This window comes from Heterodontus francisci, chromosome 7 (assembly GCF_036365525.1).
Source record: "Heterodontus francisci isolate sHetFra1 chromosome 7, sHetFra1.hap1, whole genome shotgun sequence".
NCBI lineage: Eukaryota > Metazoa > Chordata > Chondrichthyes > Heterodontiformes > Heterodontidae > Heterodontus > Heterodontus francisci.
In genome coordinates, this window is record NC_090377.1 from 3,889,892 (window position 1) to 3,904,008 (window position 14,117).

General features: G+C 47.9%; 1 protein-coding gene across 2 annotated transcripts in view; it reads right to left on the reverse strand.

The window, feature by feature from the left end:
- Positions 1-14,117, reverse strand: part of gmppaa (GDP-mannose pyrophosphorylase Aa) — a 68,533-nt gene that overhangs the window by 52,261 nt on the left and 2,155 nt on the right. For both annotated transcript variants that reach the window (XM_068034449.1, XM_068034450.1), the window contains exon 2: positions 11,056-11,153. In XM_068034449.1, coding sequence (XP_067890550.1) covers positions 11,056-11,153 — 98 coding nt within the window. The remainder of the gene's footprint in view (positions 1-11,055; positions 11,154-14,117) is intronic.

Below are 14,117 nucleotides of genomic sequence, written 5' to 3' on the forward strand. Positions count from 1 at the left end.
TAGTGACCTCGCCTCCACAACTCTCTGAGGTAGAGAATTCCAGAGATTCACCACCCTCTGAGAGAAGAAATTCCTTTGCATCTCAGTTTTAAATGTGTGCCCCCTTATTCTGTAACTATGTCCCCTAGTTCGAGATTCCCCCACTAGTGGAAATATCTTCTCAACATCTACCCTGTCAAGCCCCCTTAAAATCTTATATGTTTCAATAAGATCAACTACTGAAAGTTGGGACTAGAGCGATGTATATGCCAGAAGAGACTATTGAATGGAGGGAAGCCACCATTATAGGAAGGGCAGGAAAGGCCATAGGGAAATACAAACATTGGCTGAATGTGCAAAACAAGGGACAGGATATTAGACCTATAGATTGGCAGAAGGAAGTGAAAATATGGAAGACCAGAAAACGTAGTGTAAGTTCAGACAGTGGGCCTGAAGATGATCATAGTCCAAGGAAAAGGTCACAAACTTGTGAAAGGAAGTCTGGTTGTTAGAGGGACAGGTCGAGTAGTAGTGGTCCAGAAAGGGACAGGAACTCTAGTCGGGGTGTGGTTTCACTAGAGCAAGGACTAGAGAGCAGGCGAGGGGCACCACAAGAAGTTGGAGCCCTTACGATAGAGAAGCTCTAGTGGCTACTAACAAGTTAGATGGTAAATTGATAAAGGATGTAAAGCAAAAAGAGCTTGACAGTTGGAGAGAGTTTGGTATATACATGCAGGTGCCAGATAGAGGACAACCAGCATTGTCCCATCGATGGATCTGTACAGAGAAAGTACTTCCCGATGGTACATATAAAGCGAAGGCCAGACTTGTAGCTCGGGGATTTGAACACGACTAGCTGCCCAAGAAGTTAGAGTGGATTCCCCTACAGCAGGAAAAGCAAGTTTGAGGATTTTCCTGGCCCTTTCAGCGACAAACTCGTGGGAATGTAAGTCCATGGACATCAAAGCAGCATTTTTGCAAGGGGAGAAATTTCAAAGGGAAGTATTTTTTAAGCCACCAAAAGAAGCTGGAGATATAGAAGGGAAATTATGGAAGCTAAAGAAGTGTGTTTATGGGCTAAATGATGCATCCAGGGTGTGGTATTTTTCAGTTAGGTCCGTCCTACTAAAAGCTGGTTGTATTTAACTAAAGGTGGGTCCGGCAATGTTTTATTGGTACTATGAAGAAAAACTAGCAGACATCTTCTTGATGCACGTAGATGATTTTCTGTGGGGAGGATCTGTGGCATTTGAGAAATTTGTGGCAGATAAAGTTCTACAAGAATTTAAAATTGGAAGTCAGGCTTCCAGAGCTTTTAAATACATAGGGTTGAATATTAGGCAGACTAAGTTAGGGGGAACCCTAAATCAACAGTCTTACCTAGAGAATGTTAATAGGATCCCTATAAACCAGGCCAGATCCTCACAAAAGGAAAACATTTTTTAATTTGATTATGGGATGTGGGTGTCGCTGGCCAGGCCAGCATTTATTGCCTATTCCTAATTGCCCTTGAGAAGTTGGTGGTGAGCTGCCTTCTTGAATCGCTGCAGTCCATGTGAGGTAGGTACACCCACAGTGCTGTTAGGGAGGGAGTTCCAGGATTTTGACCCAGTGACAGTGAAGGAACGGTGATATAGTTCCAAGTCAGGATGGTGTGAGACTTGGAGGAGAACTTGCAGGTGGTGGTGTTCCCATGCATCTGCTGCCCTTGTCCTTCTAGATGGTAGAGGTTGGGGGTTTGGAAGGTGCTGTCTAAGGAGCCGTGGTGCGTTGCTGCAGTGCATCTTGTAGATGGTACACACTGCTGCCTCTGTGCGTCGGTGGTGGAGGGAGTGGATGTTTGTAGAGGGGGTGACAATCAAATGGGCTGCTTTGTCCTGGATGGTGTCGAGCTTCTTGAGTGTTGTTGGAGCTGCACCCATCCAGGCAAGTGGAGAGTATTCCATCACACTCCTGACTTGTGCCTTGTAGATGGTGGGCAGGCTTTGGGGAGTCAGGAGGTGAGTTACTCGGCACAGGATTCCTAGCCTCTGACCTGCTCTTGTAGCCACAGTATTTATATGACTACTCCAGTAAAGTTTCTGGTCAATGGTAACCCCCAGGATGTTGATAGTGGGGAATTCAGCAATTATAATGCCATTGAATGTCAAGGGGAGATGGTTAGATTCTCTCTTGTTTGAGATGGTCATTGCCTGGTACTTGTGTGGCGTGAATGTTACTTGCCAATTATCAGCGCAATGTTCAACACCATTCGTGACTCCTCAGATACTGAAGCAGTCCGTGTCCATTTGCAGCAAGACCTGGACAACATTCAGGCTGATAAGTGCCTAGGTCGATGACAGGTGGTCCATCCGGTTTCATTTCTTATTGACTTTGTAGCAATTAGATACAACTGAGTGTCTTGCTAGGCCATTTCAGAGGGCATTTAAGATTCAACCACATTGCTGTGGGTCTGGAGTTACATGTAGGCCAGACCAGGTAAGGATGGCAGATTTCCTTCCTTAAAGGACATTAGTGAACCAGATGGGTTTTACGACAATCGACAATGCTTTCATGGCCATCATTAGACTGGGTTTTTAATTCCAGATTTATTAACTGAATTCAAATTCCACCTTCTTCTGTGGTGGAATTTCAGCCCATGTCCCCAGAGCAATAATAATAATATAAAAACAAGAAATGCTGGAAATACTCAGCAGGTCTGGCAGCATCTGTGGAGAGAGAAACAGAGTTAATGTTTCGGGTCAGTGACCCTTCATCAAGACTCAGAGCAATACCCTGGGTCTCTGGATTACTAGTCCAATGACAATACCACTACGCCACTGCCTCCCCCTCTGCAACCAAGGAAGAAGCAGACCAGTTAAGGAGCTTAATCGGGCAATTAAATTGATTGTGCACACAACTAGGCTGGATGCTTGCTATGGTGTATTAGAATTGAGCAGCGTGTTGAAACGTGCTAACGTTGGGGAAGTGATGAAAGCAAATAAGACATTGAAGAAATTAAGTTTAGACAAATGTACACTCATGTCTCCAGCACTGGGTGACCCAGAAGAAATGAAATTAGTCATTTTTAGTGACGCCTCACACTCTAACCTTCCCGATGGTTATTCGAGTGCAACAGGGTTCATTATATTTTCATTATATTCATTATATGTAGTTCATTATATATATATGCACTGATAGAAGCGATAGATATGGGTATGTATTTATCAAATATTTTAAAGCGTTACGACCGAGGTGGGAGGAGTGCACTGTTAATTCAGTCCCACTTCTCCACAGGTCACAGCATATCAATAAATTTTCCCACCTACCAAAAAGCAGCCAATTACATACTCTATTTGTCACTCAGAATAAAGCACACCAACCAGGTTTCTTTGAACAACACATTAACTATTTATTATTAAAACAAGTCTTAACCAATAATGAGATAACTCTATATCCAAAAAGCTCCTTATTTCCCTAGCCCTCATGCACTGACACATACATTCAAAAAAATGGTTAACTGGGGAAAAAGGACTTTTGGTTTACAGCTGTTTCATAGGAATGAAAGGAATAATAAAATAACTTAGGTTGTCACGTTCTGGTAGAAAGTGCTTCGGTTTGGTGAGGTGTCCCAAAGTCGACTAGTTGGATGCCACTCGAAGTCTCTCCAGGCGAGGTAAATGAACAGTCTGTGATGGGTAGGTGTTCAAGGCAATTCAACTGCAGCAGGCTTCACATAGGTCTTTCATCAGGGGGGTAGCAACAGGTCTTCTTGGGTTTTACAGCAGCAGTCCAGCAGAAGATTTCTTCAGATTTCAGGATTTCTTGAAAAACAGGAGACAACAGGAACCACACTTGATGCAGGGCTTCTTCAGAGACAGGAGGCAATAGGAATCTGCGACCTTTGAAATACAGAGTTTCTTCTAAAGAGATGCAGGATTCCTTTACAGAGAGATATAAACACTTTTTCTGGGTCTTTCTCTCTGATTTCCAGGCAGGTCAAAAAACAAATTTCAAATGCCTGCTCTTTGTCCAACTCACTGGCTTTTTAAAAGATCCAAAGTGAAAGCAAACTTTCCTGAACAAGTCACATGTCCAGACTTAGAGTTTCCCTTGTCATTCAAAGAGTTGCTCTGAGGAGGTCAAACCCCTTTCTGGTTTCCTTGAAATTGCCTGCTTTCCTGTCCTTGTGTACAAGTTCAGCTTCCTTTCAAAACATCCAAAGATTTCAGCTATTTGCAGGTGTCAATGTCCACTGAAGAATCCTTTTTCAGTTTTTTAAAACACACAGCATTTTATGTTTTTAATACAAAAATCGTGTAACACCTCCGCCCTTGGTGAACTGAAATGCCATTTTTGAATGCAATGTAAAACAGAGGTTATAAACATGTTAAACACATTTTCACACTCATGCCCCCATTCACTCACTTGTGACAGGACCAGGGATGGTGATGGCAGTGTCTGGGACATTGTCTGTAAGGTATGATTCTGTGTGTATGACTATGTCAGGCTGTTGCTTGACTAGTCTGTGGGACAGCTCTCCCAACTTTGGTACAAGCCCCCAGATGTTAGTAAGGAGGACTTTGAAGGGTCGACAGGACTGGGTTTGCCGTTGTCATTTCCGGTGCCTAGGTCGATGCCGGGTGGTCCGTCTGGTTTCATTTCTTTTCATAGACTTTGTAGCTGTTTGATACAACTGAGTGGCTTGCTAGGCCATTTCAGAGGGCATGTAAAAGTCAACCACATTGCTGTGGGTCTGGAGTCACATGTAGGCCAGACCAGGTAAGGACGGCAGATTTCCTTCCCTAAAGGACATTAGTGAACCAGGTGGGAGTTACAACAATTGAAGATGGTTTCATGGTCACCATTAGACTAGCTTTTAATTCCAATTTTTTGGTTAATTGATTTCAAATTTCACCATCTGCCGTGATAGGATTTGAACCCATGTCCCTAGAGCATTAGCCTAGACATCGGGATTACTAGTCCAGTGACATTACCAGTACATCACCGCCTCGCCTAAGTTATCAAATAATTATTACAATCCTGAAACCAGGTGGTGAGAGGTGAGGAAAATGGTCCAGCAGCCCTCCTGTCATGTTTTCCTGTCCCCTGTGGACCTGGTGCCTTTGCTGATCAATGCTGCGTTACACCTTCACAGTTGAGGTTGCAGTAGGAGCACTTGGGTTAGTCTCAGTGCCCCTGATTGTTAGCTGTTGATTCTGTCTGGATTGTGTGTATGTGAATATCAAAGGGGGACAAATTGGTGCGACCCCCATGGTCAAATAGCCTATTGTCAGCCTCATACACCTAATAAGAACAACTTATATTTATATAGCATCTCTAACATAGTAAAATGTCCCAATGCACTTCACAGGAGTGTTACCAAACAACATTTGACACTGAGACACCTAAGGAGATATTAGGACAGTTGACCAAAAGCTTGGTCAAAGAGGCAGGTTTTAAGCAGCATCTTAAAGGAGGACAAAGAGGTGGAGAGGTTTAGGGAGATAATTCCAGAGCCTAGGGCCCAGGCAGCTGAAGGCACGGCCGCCAATGATGAAGCGATTAAAATCGGGGATGCTCAAGCGGCCAGAATTGGAGGAGCGCAGTTATCTCGGAGGTTTGTAGAACTGGAGGAGGTTACAGAGAGAGGGAGCGGAGAGGACATGGAGGGAGTAGAAAACAAAGATGTGAATTTTAAATTTTTTTTAAATTCTGAAGGAGAGAATCTATCTCCACTTGGAGAGGCAAAATTTGATTAGGAATAGTCAGCATGGCTTTGTCAGAGGGAGGTCATGCCTAACACAATTGATGGAATTTTTTGAGCATGTGACCAGGTGTGTCGATGAGGGTAGTGCAGTGGATGTAGTTTACATGGATTTCAGCAAAGCATTTGACAAGGTCCCACATGGGAGACTTATCAAGAAAGCAAATGCACATGGGATACAAGGTAACTTGATAAGGTGGATTCAAAATTGACTTAGCTGTAGGAGACAGGGAGTGATGACAGACGGCTGTTTTAGTGACTGGAAGCCAGTGTCCAGTGGCATACCACAGGGATCTGTGCTGGGTCCCCTATTGTTTGTCATTTATATAAACGACATAGATGACTATGTGGGGGATAGGATCAGTAAGTTCGTGGATGACACAAAGATTGGTCGAGTGGTTAACAGTGAGGTTGAGTGTCTTGGGTTACAGGAAGATATAGATGGGATGGTCAAATGGGCAGAAAAGTGGCAGATGGAATTTAACGCTGAAAGGTGTGAGGTGATGCACTTTGGAAGGAGTGATGTGACACGGAAGTATTCACTGAATGGCCTGACACTGGGAAGTTCCGAGGAACAAAGGGACCTTGGCGTGTTTGTCCATAGATCTCTGAAGGCAGAAGGGCTGTGAAAAAGGCATATGGGACACTTGCCTTTATCAATCGAGGCATTGATTACAAAAGCAGGGAGGTCATGTTGGAGTTGTACAGAACTTTGGTAAGGCCACAGCTGGAGTACTGTGTGCAATTCTGGTCGCCACATTATAGGAAGGATGTGATTGCATTGGAGGGGGTGCAGAGACGATTCACCAGGATGTTGCCTGGGATGGAACATTTAAGCTATGAAGAGGGGTTGGATAGGCTTGGGTTGTGTTCGCTGGAGCAGAGAAGACTGAGGGGTGACCTGATCGAGGTGTACAAGATTATGAGGGGCATGGACAGGGCGGATAGGGAGCAGCTGTTCCCCTTAGCTGAAGGGTCAGTTACGAGGGGTCACAAGTTTAAGGTGAGGGGCGGGAGGTTTAAGGGGTATTTGAGGAAGAACCTTTTTACCCAGAGGGTGGTGACGGTCTGGAATGCCCTGCCTGGAAGGGTGGTAGAGGCAGGTTGCCTCACATCCTTTAAAAAGTACCTGGATGAGCACTTGGCACGTCATAACATTCAAGGCTATGGGCCAAGTGCTGGCAAATGGGATTAGGTAGACAGGTCAGGTGTTTTAATGCATCGGTGCAGACTCGATGGGCCGAAGGGCCTCCTCTGCACTGTATTATTCTGTGAATCCGTGAGGTGTTACTGGACCGGAAGCAAATGTAGGTGAGAGTGTACAGGGGAGATGGGTGAATGGGACTGAGTGCGAGTTTGGATACGCCCAACGGAGTTTTGGAGGAGCTGAAGTTTACAGTGGCTGGAAGATGAATCAAGAATTTGCACTTGGGTAAAGCACAGGAGGGTGGTCAGTGCTCGTGGAACCCGTAGCCCAACGCAGACCAGTAACTTGGACAAGAGGAAATTGATATTGGTCACGATGCCTAGGAGCGTGATTGCGACACAGTTAGATGTCCTGTTGGGTAAGTGTCGAGTCTGTCTCTGTTGAGATTCTCGGCCTAGTCACTGACCTCATCGGGAAACTCCCCTCTTTCCCCATCCCAGGGTTTTAAAGGAAGGGGGTGTGAACACTGCAGATGCCCGAACTATAATCTTCTAAAGTTTTCTTGAATTGGGAATTGTTCCTTTAGATTGGAAAATTGCATACACCACTCCATAATTGAAAATGAGAAAGGGAAACCAGGGAACTATAGACAGTTCACCTAACATCAGTTGTTTGAAAATTAGGGATGGGCAATAAATACTGGCCTAGCCAGCGTCGCCCACATCCCATGAATGAATTTAAAAAAAACTAGAGTCTATAAAATTAAGGATCGAGTGACTGAACATTTTGAAAATTTTCAGGTGATCAGAGATCCAGCATGGATTTGTAAAGGGTAGCTCATGCCTGACTAACATGATTGAATTTTTGAAGAGGTGACTACAGTGGCAGGGGAATGTCTATGGATGTTATTTATGGGACTTCCAAAAGGCATTTGATAAAGTCCCTCATTACTGACTGTCAGCTAAAGTTGAAGATCAGGAAATTGAAGTCCTGGTTAGGAAATGGCAGGAGACAGAGATTAGGGATAATGGGCAGATATTTTAATTGGCAGCATGTGACTAGCGGTGTCCCGCAAGGATCTGTGTTGATGCCTCAACTATTCATTGTATTTATTAACGACTTGGATGATGGGATAGAAAGCCACATATCCAAGTTTGCAGATGACACAAAGAAGATGATTGATGAGGGAAGGGCGGTGGATGTTGTCTATATGGACTTTAGTAAAGCCTTTGACAAGGTCCCTCATGGCAGACTGGTACAAAAGGTGAAGTCACACGGGATCAGAGGTGAGCTGGCAAGATGGATACAGAACTGGCTCAGTCACAGAAGACAAGAGGGTAACAGTGGAAGGGTGCTTTTCTGAATGGAGGGATGTGACTAGTGGTGTTCTGCAGGGATCAGTGCTGGGACCTTTGCTGTTTGTAGTATATATAAATGATTTGGAGGAAAATGTAGCTGGTCTGATTAGTAAGTTTGCAGATGACACAAAGGTTGGTGGAGTTGCGGATAATGATGAGGATTGTCAGAGGATACAGCAGGATATAGATCGGTTGGAGACTTGGGCGGAGAAATGGCAGATGGAGTTTAATCCGGACAAGTGTGAGGTAATGCATTTTGGAAGGTCTAATGCAGGTGGGAGGTATACAGTAAATGGCAGAACCCTTAGGAGTATTGACAGGCAGAGAGATCTGGGCGTACAGGTCCACAGGTCACTGAAAGTGGCAACGCAGGTGGATAAGGTAGTCAAGAAGGCATACGGCATGCTTGCCTTCATCGGTCGGGGCATAGAGTATAAAAATTGGCAAGTCATGTTGCAGCTGTACAGAACCTTAGTTAGGCCACACTTAGAATAATGCATGCAATTCTGGTCGCCACACTACCAGAAGGACGTGGAGGCTTTGGAGAGGGTACAGAGGAAGTTTACCAGGATGTTGCCTAGTCTGGAGGGCATTAGCTATGAGGAGAGGTTGGAAAAACTCAGATTGTTTTCACTGGAACGACGGAGGTGGAGGGGCGACATGATAGAGGTTTACAAAGTTATGAGCGGCATGGACAGAGTGGATAGTCAGAAGCTTTTTCCCAGGGTGGAAGAATCAGTTACTAGGGGACATAGGTTTAAGGCGAGAGGGGCAAAGTTTAGAGGGGATGTGCGAGGCAAATTTTTTTACACAGAGGGTGGTGAGTGCCTGGAACCTGTTGCCGGGGGAGGTGGTGGAAGCAGATACGATAGTGACGTTTAAGAGACATCTTAACAAATATATGAATAGGAAGGGAATAGAGGGATATGGGCCCCGGAAGTGCAGAAGGTGTTAGTTTAGGCAGGCATCAAGATCGGCGCAGGCTTGGAGGGCCGAATGGCCTGTTCCTGTGCTGTACTGTTCTTTGTTCTTTGATAGGGGGCATTGTAAGCAGTGTAGACAGAAGCATAAAATTACAAACAGATATTGTTAGATGAAGTGAATGGGCAAAATTGACAAATGGTTTTCAATGTAGGCGAGTGTGAGGTCATCTACTTTGAACCTAAAAAGGATCAAACAGGGAACTTTCTAAATGGTGAAAAGCTAGAAACAGTGGAGATGCAAAGAGATTGGGGGGTCCAAGTACATAGATCATTAAAATGTCATGGACAGGTACGGAAAATACTCAAAAAGGCTAATGGAATGCTGGCCTTTATATCTAAAGGACTAGAATACAATGGGGTAGAAGTCATGGTTCAGCTATATAAAGCCCTGTTTAGACCACACCTGCAGTTACTGTGAGCAGTTCTGGACACCACACCTTAGAAAGGATATACTGGCCTTGGAGAGAGTGCAGTGTAAATTTACCAGAATGATACATGGACTCAGGATTAAATTACGAGGAAAGATTACACAGACTAGGGTTGTATTCCCTGGAATTTAGCAGGTTGAGGGGTGATCTGATTGAGGTTTTCAAGATATTAAGGGGAACTGATAGATGGTGAGGTGAGAGTGACTACCCTTGACATCGAGGCAGCATTTGACCGAGTATGGCATCAAAGAGCCTTAACTCCTTAGAGTCAATGGGAATTAGGGGGAAAACTCTCCGTTGGTTGGGGTCATACTGAGCACAAAGGAAAATGGTTGTTTGAGGTCAATCATCTCAGTCCCAGAACATCACTGCAGGAGTTCCTCAGGGTAGTGTCCTCAAGTCAACCATCTTCAGCTGCTTCATCAATGACGTTCCCTCCATTATAAAGGTCAGAAGTGGGAATGTTTGCTGATGATTGCACAATGTTCAGCACCATTCGTGACTCCTCAGATACTGAAGCAGTCCTTGTAGAAATACAGCAAGACCTGGACAATATCCAGGCTTGGGCTGTTAAGTGGCAAATAACATTTGTGCCAGACCAGTGCCAGGTAAGGACCATCTCAAACAAAAGAGAATCTAACCATCTCCCCTTGATGTTCAATGGCATTAATATCGCTGAATCCCCCATGATCAACATCCTAGAGGTTACCATTGACCAGAAACTGAACTGGACCAACCACAAAAATACTGGGCTAAAGAGCAGGTGAGAGCTTGGGGATTCTGCAGCGGTAACTCACTTTCTGACTCCCCAAAGCCTGCCCACCATCTAAAGGCACAAGTCAGGAGTGTGATGGAATACTCTCCACTTGCCTGGATGGGTGCAGCTCCAACAACACTCAAGAAGCTCGACACCATCCAGGATAAAGCAGCCCGCTTGATTGGCACCCCATCTACAAACATTCACTCCCTCCACCACCGACGCACAGTAGCAGCAGTGTGTACCATCTACAAGATGCACTGCAGCAACGCACCAAGGCTCCTTAGACAGCACCTTCCAAACATGCGACCTCTACCACCTGGAAGGACAAGGGAAGGAGATGCATGGGAACACCACCACCTACAAGTTCCCCTCCAAGCCATACACCATCCTGACTTGGAACTATATCGCCGTTCCTTCACTGTCACTGGGTCAAAATCCTGGAACTCCCTTCCTAACAGCACTGTGGGTGTACCTACCCCACATGGACTGCAGCGGTTCAAGAAGGCAGCTCACCACCACCTTCTCAAGGGCAATTACAGATGGGCAATAAATGCTGGCCTGGTCAGCGACACCCACATCCCAGGACCAAATAAAAATAGTCTTAATGAATAAAAGAATCTTTCAGAACTGAAATTGAAGGGAAGCTTCTATTACCTTTGCACAAGCCTCGATGTGATGCTGAATCATTGGGACACCTGCGACTGGGAACAGGGGCTTCGGCACCTCAAAGGATAAAGGGCGGAACCGTGTACCTAGAAAAATCCAAGCAACAGTTTCAGGCACCAATACCCCATCAAACACTCCCAGGACAGGTACAGTACGGGGTTAGATACAGAGTAAAGCTCCCTCTACACTGTCCCCATCAAACACTCCCAGGACAGGTACAGCACGGGGGTTAGATACAGAGTAAAGCTCCCTCTACACTGTCCCCATCAAACACTCCCAGGACAGGTACAGTACGGGGGTTAGATACAGAGTAAAGCTCCCTCTACACTGTCCCCATCAAACACTCCCAGGACAGGTACAGTACGGGGGTTAGATACAGAGTAAAGCTCCCTCTACACTGTCCCCATCAAACACTCCCAGGACAGGTACAGTACGGGGGTTAGATACAGAGTAAAGCTCCCTCTACACTGTCCCCATCAAACACTCCCAGGACAGGTACAGTACGGGGGTTAGATACAGAATAAAGCTCCCTCTACACTGTCTCCATCAAACACTCCCAGGACAGGTACAGCACTGGGATTGGCTGGTCAATTTGGAGCACTTCCTGCCAGCAATCAGGGGGAGCAGCTGCACCTGTGTTGCAGCAACTGCAGAGTGGAGAGTGGAGACTGCAGCAACTGGGGAGAGGAGAGTGGAATAACTGCAAAGAGGTGACTATAGAGTGGAGACAGCTGCATTTGCTGAGGAACTGTTACACTTTTTCAACGATTAAGAAGACCTGCAAGTCATTTTGGAGAGGTGGGTGTTGGAGCACCAGAGAACTGTTGGTTGTTTGGACTGTTGGGGGAGGGAGAAGGCACCGGAAGATTCAGGGGTGGGGCTGCCAAATTCTATAGGGAGCCCCTGTACTAGCTCTTGTAGCTCCCTCCCCACCCCCAACTGTGTGGCTCGGGACGGCTGGAGCTGCCCGGCTGAAGAAAATCCTTACACAACAACAGAAAAGGGAGAGAACCGGGCGGCTCTAACCGACCCGGGCGAAGAACCCTCCCCTAACTGGAAGAGTGGAGTGTCGACTCTGCAGGAAGGTGCTCCAACCACCAATTGAAGTGTAACATCCTTGCAGCTGTTCTCTCTCTTCCATCACTCGGCCACCTATCCTCTCCTCTCCTTGTCCTTTTCAGCCCTATCCTCCTCTATTCCCATCCCCCCCTCCCCCATCATATTGTTTGTGTTTAAGAAAACTGTCGTGTGCTTTGTTTCTTGGGGGTGGGCATAGCTCTGCGACCCCATGGCAAGCCCCTCTTCGCCGGTGGCGGGGCCTTCCCGTTCATATGCTGCTGCGGCTGCTGCAGCTGCACCTGTTGCCCCGTCACCGTTTGCTTTATTAACATCGAAGCATGGGGTCAAGAGCTACGTCCACCCGAACATGACTATACATGCATGCGTGAAAGCAATGGCCGAGGTTGTCGGCCCTTCGGCCATTGTTGCAGCCTCTAAAATGTACGGGAAGGCAGTGATTTTCCTGAAGACCGAGCGGGCGGTGTCCCTGGCTCTGAGCAAGGGGCTCACCGTGGGTGGGACCTTTCTGCCAGTGGACCCCCTGGAGGCCACTGCGCAAAGGCTCATTTTATCCAATGTCCCGCCCTTCATCCCTGGTGAGCTCCTCCTTCCCCACCTGCACCATCTGGGGGAGGTAAAGACGGGGCTCACCCCAGTCCCGCTCGGTCTTCGGGAGAACAGCCTCCGACACGTGTACTCCTTCCGCCGCCAGTTATTCATGCAGCTGGCGCGGGAGGAGGTGACAGAGGGCCACCAATGTAGAATTCCAGGGGACGGCCTACCGCGTCTTCTGGACCTTGGACGGGGTGCGGTGCCATGTCTGTAAGGAGGTGGGGCATGTTGGTAAGAACTGCCCCAACCTCCCGGCTGCCAACTCCAACTCAGCGGCCCAGGGTGGCGACGCTGCACCTCCTCCCACCCCCACTACACCACCACCAGATACCATTCAGTCGGTACCGGAGGCTGTGGTTTTCACGGCCTCCGGCAGGGAGGGGGGTGACCGTCCAAGTGGAAGGAAGGCGCGGAGGAGAAATAAACATCGAGAGTCGCGTCCCCTGGATATCGTGACACTACCCGAGCCTGAGCTCAGCCCAAGGCCCGATCTCGGGAAGTCAACTTGCCCCAGGGCTGGGCTCAGGCCCAGGGTGAATAAAAAAAAGGAGAGTGTGGAGGTGGAGGCCTCTGATGATATGGAGGTCTCTGAGCCTCCGCACACAACTGGGAAAAAGAGGAGAAGGCACCCCTCCACAGAGGTAACAAGGGGCCCTGAGGCGCAGGGCCCATCTGTTGGAGGGGAACTGTCGCCTGTTTCGGGTCCCCAGGTTCCCCCTACCGCCACCACCAAGGCTGCAAAGTCCGGGCAGGTGCTCCCTATTCCTCAGGATGGAGGGGAGGGGATGGCCCCGGTACATGAGGCCCCTCCTGAAGGAGTAAGTGGGGCCCTGCTTGTGGTGGGGGAGCCTGGGGAAACCGCCCATTCTGCCACTGCTACTGTGTCGGGTGTCCTGAATGAAGGGGAGGGCGAGGCCCCAGAGGGTCGGGCCTCCCAGCCGGAGTCCACCACCAACCAGGAGACACCCGACCCAGTCATAACTGAGAATGCTGCCCCATCTGCTGGGCCTGTGGGTGCTGGCGGAGCGGGAGATGGCCTCCTCTCGCCGCCTCCGGTCTCGGCTCCGGCTGGTTTCCCGGAGTCGAGAACTTCTGTCTCCCCTGGACCACTCATTGCCCTGGGGACGGAGGTGGAGGGGGGTCCTGGACCGCTGGTGCCTACAGGCTCCAGTTTCACAATAGAACCCAGAGAGGACTCCTCCGCCATCGATCCTGGGGGTGGGATCGTGACGGAGGCGGGACCAGCTGGCGCGGCCGGGACGTCCGCCCCACAGTGTGTGGTGGATGTGTCGGCCGCTGGCGGTGACGACCCGGAGGAGGATGGGGATTCGGTGCGGGGCACGGAGGATGATCTTGATTCCATCGCCAGTGAGGTGGTG